Consider the following 9,431-nt stretch of genomic DNA (forward strand, 5'->3'; position numbering starts at 1 on the left):
AAAGAGAAATTATATTGTTTAATTAATATTAGTCATAAATTAATTAAGAATTAATTTGGTGGCTAAAAGAAATTAATTAAATAAAGGGGACTGGATTGCAATTATTGGATAATTGATTAATGGGCTGTGAAACCCTAGGAAGCAAGGAGTGGACGAAAATTGGATGGGAGTCCATCATATTTTCGTCCAGGGCCTTATTCCAGAAGGTTCCTTGGACTGCTTAAGGCTTAAGCAATCCAATTAGGGTTTTTGACTGAAACCCTAGCAGCACAAGTATAAATAGACCCCTAGGGCATCATAGTTCGGCTACCAGAAACCATAGAGAGTTATATATCCGAGATTTAGTGCCTCCCTCCGTTCTCTCCAATATCATCCTCTTGCTTATGGTGTTTGTAAGCCATTAGAGGTGTGACATTTGTGACACTAAGCTCCAAGAGTTGAAGATTCAATCCATTCAAGAAAGGTAATCATCTAGATCTGATTTGTTAAGTCAATTTCGAAATATGTATGCTAGATCTAGAATTCATAAGTCTTGGATAAATTTCATGTACAATAGAGAAACCTAGATCCAAGCTTTAGGGTTTTGCATGAGCACATAGGATTGTTCTTTTGCTCTAAACCCATCACTAAGTTGTGTGAAGGTTCATCCTTTCAGATCTGAGTTTGTTTTGGCATCTTTGAGCATAAAGATGCAAACTTTATGTGTATTATGGGGTCATACATGTATTAAGTCACCCATTAATTCCCTTTCTAGCTTAAGAGTTTCATCTAGTCGCATGTGGACGTAAAGTTGACAACTTTACGTGGTATTCCAGCTCAAGGAGGTCAGATCTGTGGTTTGGGAAGCTTTGTCTTCATAGATTAAGTGGAAATGAAGTTTGGGCTGGATAAGGTGAGTACGTTGGGCGTACAAGCAGGTACGTCCAACATACAAGTCTCTAAGCGAGTACGCTGCGTGTACATGCTTGTACGCCCCGCGTACTCTATCTGAGTGGGTTTGCGCATTTGGGCTTCGGTTTGGGCTACCTTCTTGGACCTAGTTGCTTGGTGCCTTGTTGGGCCATCTGAGAAAGTGTGTTTTGGTTTAGGGTTAAGTAGTGGGCTTTAGGGTAAGGCCCAAATAAGGGTTTTGGCCGAATTTGGAAAATTGGGCCATTAGTGGACCTTGTGGATCTTTTGGTCTTAGGCCTTGGTGGGCCTAATGGGTTTGGGTCATTAGTGGGCCTGGTTAGTTGGCCATATTTAGGCCTAGTGCTAAGGTTAAGCCTTGCTTAGTTATTGAGTATGGTGTTGGGTTGTTTGGCTCAGTTGGGGAGCCATATCGCAACAACAGCGGAGGTGTAGGATTACTCGTGTAGCGGTTGAGGTGAGTCTTCTCACTATACTTACCTATGTGGTAATTTATGTGTGTCCGGAGGGTCTTATTCGTGTTATTGACCAGAGGTCTTATTTACATTACTGATTGGAGGGTCTTAATTACATTATTGACTGGAGGGTCTTAATTGTTTATACTGTAATATGTGTTATTATGCATCATGTCTTTGTGACTTATGTTGTTATATGATTCTGTATATATATTAAGTTATGACCGGAGGGTCCATATCGAGACGTGAGACCGGAGGGTCTTCACTAGGACACATGACTGAAGGGTCCATTTCGAGATTTAGCCATGAGAGGCTAATATTTGTGTATGTGGTATTTTAGGGAACTCACTAAGCTTTGTGCTTACCGTGTTGATTTAAATGTGTTTCAGGTACTTCTGTAGATTCTGGGAAGACGGAGGCATGATTGTATACATTTGTCGGCTTATGATAAATTGTGGATTTTGGGATACTCTGATATTGTTTTGATAATAACTTATGATTTATGTGATGACTTGAATTTATGAGTAATGTTTGGTGAATTTAAAAAACGAAAAATATGTCTTTAAACTTGAGGCGTTACAAGTTTACAAACATGTTTTTTTTTTTTTTTTTTTACAAGCTCTTTTAAGAAAATCTTACTAAATTCGAAACATGGGTTTACAAACCCAAACATGCGATTTTTGTGGTCTTTGACCGTTTGTCTTCTCCAATTGATCGTACCTTTGTGCAAATCGAACTTCACAAACTACCTAATAATATATTTCAATTTCTAAAACGAAAATTTGATGTTTTTTTTTGTGATTTTGAACTATAAATCGTTACTCACATTCAATTTCCTAAAGTTACCATGTTCGCAATGAGGTTAAAACGACATAAAAGTCTACTAATTTCACAAACAAGTTTTGATTTTCTCTTGAGCAATCTTCATCTTTTTGAATTGTTTCTACTACCCTTCATCTTTATTCTTTAGCATTGATGGATTCGTAGAAACTCAATGTATGACATCAGTTCGAATCTCAATGTATGGCATCATTTCGAATCTCAAGGTATGAACATAACCCTCTTTTTGAAATTACAAAATTTTGACCCAATTTCAAGAAATCAAGATCATTTATGGCATCTATTCACGATATTAAATCGATAATGCAAGTATGAGTTGTTTGATAACGTTTTTATCTTACGTTAGGCGCATCTTAGAGTTCGCATGCACCTTTCGACCAGTTCTGCAAGCAATGTTTCGAATGCGCAAAGCTTGAGGCCACATTTGATAACAAAATCTACAAGATCTTGATGGTTGTAGCACTTAACATGATGTTGAATCGTTCACATATTACTGGGCAAGCTGAGTTTTTTAGGTTCAATTGAGAGAGAGAGAGAGAGAGAGAGAGAGAGAGAGAGAGTATTAGTCATTTCAGAAGCACACCTTGCCATTAATGATACGAAGCTAATGCAGCCGACGCAATGACCATTCTTGAAAAAGTTTTCAAACTTAGAGACATCATTGTAAAAAAAATCTTATAAGGACCAAACCTAATGCGTTTTACCAAGCATATTGACCATTTATGTAATTTGTCTATACTCTTTGTTGAAGACAAGATAATATGTAAAAACACTTTGATGACAAAACTAGATAGGGATAATGACTTAAAAGGGTAATATATTTTTCGATTTGTACATATTTGGTCACTGAGTTTTTTTTTCGTCCACATTTACCCCTTCAACTTGTTAAACTGTATACATTCAGTCCTTATGACCGGCTACTCCAGGTTACCCGGTAAAAATGACTTAATAGGGTAATATATTTCTTACTTTGTACACATTTAGTCCTTAATATTTTTGTACACATTTAGTCCTTTTTTTTTTTTTTTGCAAAATAAGTCTTTTTTTTTACTCATTCAGTACTTATGAATGATTTTTTAGTTTTTTCTCACGAAATATTACGTGGGACATTCATTAATGAGGTGTATGGGGCTTTTGATGCTTATATCCATCGCGATCTCGACTACTTGGTTGCTTAGGTCATGTGTTCTGAACGTCATAACTTCTTCATATGATATCGGATTTTAACGATCTTTATATAATCATGCGTTCGTATTTTAGTCTACTACAACTTTCATTTAGATTACTCCCATTAAAAAATAATATATTTTTACTTACGATTTTTATATCCATACGCGGTGGCGGATTTAGTATGGTCCCGGTGTTGCACCGACAACACCTGTTTTTTCTATTCGCAGTGGAAAATTTTTCATTTTTTTTTACGTTTATACCTATTTTCACGTATCGGCAACACCTACTATGTATTATTTCGTTTTCCCCTGTCCATACGTTTTTTATGAATGCATGTATGTATGTTTTTTTTATAAAATCGTTAGTAAAAATATATTACATTTTAACGGGAGTAATCTTAAAGAAAGTTGTAGTAGACTAAAAAAATGAACACATGGATAAAGATCCTTAAAATCTGATATCGTATGAAGAAGTTACGATATTCAAAATACAAGACCTAAGCCAAACCACAAGACTTACGCAGCCAAACAGTTGAGATCGCATTGGACATAAGCATCAACAACCCCAAACACCTCATCAATGATTGTCTCACGTAAGATGTCGTGAAAAAAACCTAAAGAAATTATTCATAAGTACTGAATGAGTACAAAAAAAGGACTTATTTTGAAACAAAAAAAAAATGTTAAGGACTAAATATGTACAAAAATATTAAGGACTAAATGTGTACAAAATGAAAAATATATTACCCTATCAAGTCATTTTTCCCGACTAACCTGGAGTAACATGTCATAAGGACTGAATATGTACAGTTTAACAAGTTTAAGGGGTAAATATGGACGAAAAAAAAACTCAGTGACCAAATGTGTACAAATTGAATAATATGTTACTCTTTTAAGTCATTATCCCAACTAGATATAATCTTAATTATTATCGATAACTTATGTTAAGATTAAATAAAACGGAAATATGATGAAAATTGAAACGATATCAAAAACAAAGAAAAAAAACAACGCAAAACCTGTCAAGCCTTTTCACATATATTCATGGTTTTTGCTCTGTCGGTCCAAAACATATTCATATCGCATCCAAAAGACACCAAAAATGCGAATAAAACCTCTTCTTCCCACTCTTTCCTCACAGCAACTCGCCCAAATCAAAGCTCATGTACTAAAATCTTCAGAGCCACAAGCACTAAACACCCTTCTTGCTTCATTCGTAAACTCACACACCCCTCAAAATGCCTTTGTTCTGTACAATCAAATGCTCCAAAACTCAAACACCCACAACCATTTTAGCTTCAATTATGCTCTCAAAGCATGTTGCTTGACAAATTCATTCAATAAAGGCCAAGAAATCCACGCCCAGATAATAAAATCCGGTCATTTTTCTCATACGTATATTCAAAACTCCTTCATCCATTTCTACGTTATACGAAATGACATCGCTTATGCTTATCGCGTTTTCAAGACTATTGATTATCCTAATGTGGTTTCATGGACTTCCATCATTTCTGGTTTGGCAAAATGTGGGCTTGAAGATAACGCCATTTTTATGTTCTCTTGGATGGATGTAGACCCTAATGCTAACACTCTCGTTAGTGTTTTATCTGCTTGTTCTAACATAAGAGAATTGAACCTTGGGAAAGCTGTCCATTGCTATTGCCTTAAGAACTCCATTCAAGGTAACGCAATTCTTGACAACGCATTATTGCATTTTTATATGCAAGTTGGGTCTTTGGAGAATGCCCAGTACCTGTTCGCTAAAATGCCTAAAAGAGATGTGGTTTCTTGGAGCACAATGGTGGGTGGTTTTGTACAAAGAGGTTTTTGCGAAAAAGCCATTAATGTTTTCAATGAGATGGTTAAAGGTGGTGAAGTCAAACCTAACGAAGCCACCATAGTCAATGTAATGGGTGCTTGTGCTTCACTTCAGTCCTTGAGTTTATGTGAATCCATTCACTCTTACATTCAAGAAAGACAAGATATACAACTCGAAGGAAACATTGGAAATGCATTAGTCAACATGTATGTCAAATGTGGCAACATGGGAAAGGCAATTCATGTGTTCAAAACACTTAGAATCAAAGATATCATAACATGGAGCACAATGATAAATGGGGTTGCCATAAATAGTCTTGGACACCATGCATTGCCACTCTTGAGTCTCATGTTAGTTCATGGGGTTGAACCAGATGATGTCACATTTATCAGTTTATTAACCGCATGTAGCCATGGTGGGCTTGTTAATGAAGGGTTGATGTTGTTCAAAGGCATGGTTGATTTTTACAAAATTGTGGCTAATGAGAGGCATTATGCTTGTGTTGTGGACTTGTATGCAAGAGCTGGTAGGGTTAAAGAAGCTGAGGATTTTGTTAGGGGGATGAGTATAGAGCCAGATGGGTATGTTTGGGGTGCATTGGTTAATGGGTTAAGGGTTCATGGGAATGAAGTGATGATTGAGCGAATTGGTCGTTTTCTTGTTGAAAAAGGTGTGAGTGGTGGAACTTTGGCTTTGGTGTCGAATAGTTATGTGGGTTTGAGTAGATGGGATGAATCGATTGAGATTCGGAATGAGATGAATAGTTTAGGTTTGAAAAAAATGGTTGGGTGTAGTTGGATCGAGCTTGATGTATAGAACATATGATGTAGAATATAGCAATGATATGTGTTTGAATATTTATATTGGTTTATACGAAACAACCGATCTTGATGATTATGTATTCAGACTTAACATTCAAATATTTAAGAGTAGCTAGAATATTAGGTGCATGTGTAAGAAGTGTTATGACACTCCTAGTTCTCTGTTTTACATGGTCGATGATTACTTTAATGGGATAATGACTTAAAAGGGTAACATATTTTCCGATTTGTACACATTTAGTCACTAAATTTTTTTTTTGTTCATATTTTACCATTGAACTTGTTGAACTGTTCAAAAAACATCCTTATGACTTGCTACAGGAGGTTTAGCCGGTTTTCCGGCGTTCTTGTGAGTTCCGGCGAGTCTCCGGTCATCTTCTCCAGCCAAACATTAATTTTTCCGGCAAGTTTGTCATCTCCAGAAACCAACAAGTTTGAAAGGTTCCAAATTCGTCGGTTTTTAAGAAAGAAAAAGACCATAGAAGATCTGGTGTTCTTGGTTACAAGAACCCAAGAACTCATATTTCGATTTCAAAAGAAGAGGGCTATGAAGATGAAGGGACTGTGAAGTTGAACACGAAAACCATAGAAACCCAGATCTAGCACTATTAGAAATCCCAAAGCTCGATTTCTTGAACTCGATTTCAGATTTAAGTTAATGTGTGTGTGTGTGTTTTAGATTCGAGTTTTGGGTTCATAAATCGAAACGAGAACAAAGAGGTTTTTTGATCAGAAAATCAAACGAAGATGTTTGGAGATCTGAAAATCGAATGAAGAGATTTGGGTTTAAACTCGAATGAAGAGATCTAAAAATCGCTACAAACCTTAAACATCATTTGATTTCAGATCTGAACACTTATGGAGTTCTTTTTTTTTGGGAAGAAGATGAACATGATGAAGACGAACACCTTACTGAAAATCGATGAACACACTATGTTTGAAGGTTTTCAAGGGAAGCTTCGAGCATCAGATCTGGGTTGAAGACAATAAACATCAGATATGGGTTGGAGTTTGAAGATGATGAACATCATATATGGAACAACACTGAGATTTCAAAACACGATGTAGCTTCAAACCCATTTTCCAGATCTGACCTTCAAATCGATTTCATCCATGGAGTGTATGTCGGATCTATAAAAACAAGCAGGTGTGTGTTGGAAATCGTTTCCAGATGGATTCTTCTAAAATAAACTCGAAATCTAGAGTTTTTTGGATGGATTTGTTCATATTGTGTTTCAGATCTTTATCTAGTTCATCTGGGTTGTTCATCGTGTTCTTGAGAGCTTCTTTATATTTGAGTGTATGTGTTTGTTCAGAACACGAACCCAGATCTGGATGTGTGTATGATTTCGTTTTTTGACAGATTTTCTATAAATGATTTATCAGATTTAAGTGTGTGTATATGTGGGTTAGATCAGAACACGATCCTAGGCTCAAGAAATTGTTTCAGGTTTGCTTAAGAACTCTATGGCTGGAGGTTGAAGACGATGAATAGTGATCTGATGGAAAATCATGAATGTCGGAGTTTTTGAGTTCGCCGGAAAAATCAGGAACGCCGGAGAAGATGACCGGAGCTGTCAAATACGCCGGAAACCGGCTAAACCTCCAATAGCAGGTCATACGGATGTTTTTTGAACAGTTCAACAAGTTCAATGGGAAAATGTGGACAAAAAAAAATTTCAATGACTTAATATGTACAAATCAAATAATATGTTACCCTTTTAAGTCATTATCCCTACTTGAATATCATATTGACCTTTATACAATGAATTTGAGATCGTTTGGATTTGGTTGGTTAGGATAGTTGGGATTCTAACATTTTTTTTGGTACGTGGGATAAAAAGGAATGTAATGAATAGTTATTTATACCAAATTTGATTTACATTATTCATTATATTATTAGTTGAAGTATTTCTTTTAAACTTTTGTTTAATGGACTTTTTTTTTTACGTTTATTAGAGTTTGATTAATTCATATATTGCAAAATACTAAAAGTAAGAAAGTTTGTGACTTGAGAGTTTCAAAGGAGCTTAACCCCAAATCCGTGTAATTTACTCTAGTAATTATTATTAATAAAAAATTAGTTAATTCGGTTTTTAGAGTCTCTAAAGAGTAATTAAAACATTCCGCAAACATAAAATAAAATAAATCTTTATATAACTCTAGGTAGATAAATGTAAGAAAGTTTGTGTGTGTGTGTTTTTTCTCAAATTTAACCAATGAAGCATTTTTTTTAATTTAACCACTAAAGATGTTTATTTTTATAAAAATACCACCACATAAAAATTCAAATTCTTTAAAAAACACTATTAGCTTGGAATTTTTTTAGTTTAACTATTTTGAAAAACAAAACTTTTTTATTATTTAACCTTTAAAATTTTATATTTAAAAAAATATATATCTACCCAAAATAATTCTTACTATTGCTTTTTTGCGGTTACGAAAAACCTCATATTGACTGTTACATAAAAAAACTCAATATTTAAATCATAAAAATATTTTTTAAGTGCTTAAACAAAAAAAAATACAAACCAAATAATTTTTATAAAATTTAACCTGATTTTTAATATATATTGAACATGTATATTTATTAAAAAAAATGTTGTTCAAGCTACAACTTTATTAGACAATATACATTATTTTGGGCAAAAGAATTTTTTTTTATAGAAAAAGCAAAAGTATCTAAATGAATTTTAGATTTTAGATTTTATATTTGTATTGCTATTCTGCCGTTTCGAAAGCTGTCCTGCTCTAACGTTTACATTTTCGACCGTTAGAACTAACCACTATAAATTCACAATCTCTCTCGCCATCTCCCTCATCTCAAATTCACTCACACCTCTCTTCTTCTTCGTAACACTCATACTCTCTCTCGCCGTGTCTTTACTCTCACTCCGACAGAGATTCAGTTGCCGTAAAATGGCATCCGGTGGTGCACTCAGATCCGCAATCGTCGCTCTCTTTATTCTGGTCATCTCCGCCACTGCCGCCGCTGCTAGTGACTATGCCGAGTTTTCGTTAGCACCAGCGCCTGCTCCAATGGAGGCTGGATCTGCTGTTCCGATGACTCTTTCAATGGTTGTCGTTTCTGCTTCGCTGCTGATCTCTCTCGCCGGTGTCATCTTCCATTAAAGACGGAGAGGTGGGAAGAGTTGAGAGTAATGAATTGTGTTCCCCGTAGTCCTAATTTTGTTTCCCTCTCTTTGCCCTAATATCTAATCAGGGTTTTGTTGTAATTTCATTTTTGGCATTAAATTAAATTATTTATTATTATTTATCGGTGGTGTTAGCATTCTCTTTAGCAAATTACTCTCTTCTTTTATTGTCTTTATCTTGTGCATCTGGTTTTTGTTATCTAGAAACAGTAAATTACTTTGCTACTAGTAACATATGCAAGTTATTGATTGATAAAATGTAT

At 35.1% G+C, this 9,431-nt stretch overlaps 1 protein-coding gene across 1 annotated transcript; it reads left to right on the plus strand.

Annotated features, from left to right (window-relative positions):
- The first annotated feature begins 4,407 nt into the window (after positions 1-4,407).
- LOC145106410 (pentatricopeptide repeat-containing protein At1g08070, chloroplastic-like) lies at positions 4,408-6,089 on the plus strand. The gene has a single exon (XM_079043399.1). The coding sequence runs from the start codon at positions 4,476-4,478 to the stop codon at positions 6,006-6,008; it is 1,533 nt and encodes a 510-aa protein (XP_078899525.1). The 5' UTR covers positions 4,408-4,475; the 3' UTR covers positions 6,009-6,089.
- Positions 6,090-9,431: the final 3,342 nt, after the last annotated feature.

Source organism: Lactuca virosa, chromosome 1, assembly GCF_052849685.1.
Source record: "Lactuca virosa cultivar CGN04683 chromosome 1, Lactuca_virosa_CGN04683_v6, whole genome shotgun sequence".
Taxonomy (NCBI): Eukaryota; Viridiplantae; Streptophyta; class Magnoliopsida; order Asterales; family Asteraceae; genus Lactuca; species Lactuca virosa.

What these genes read in the sequence shown, in the direction of transcription:
- LOC145106410 (XM_079043399.1), top strand. Translation starts at nt 4,476, where the DNA reads ATGCGAATAAAACCTCTTCTTCCCACTCTTTCCTCACAGCAACTCGCC.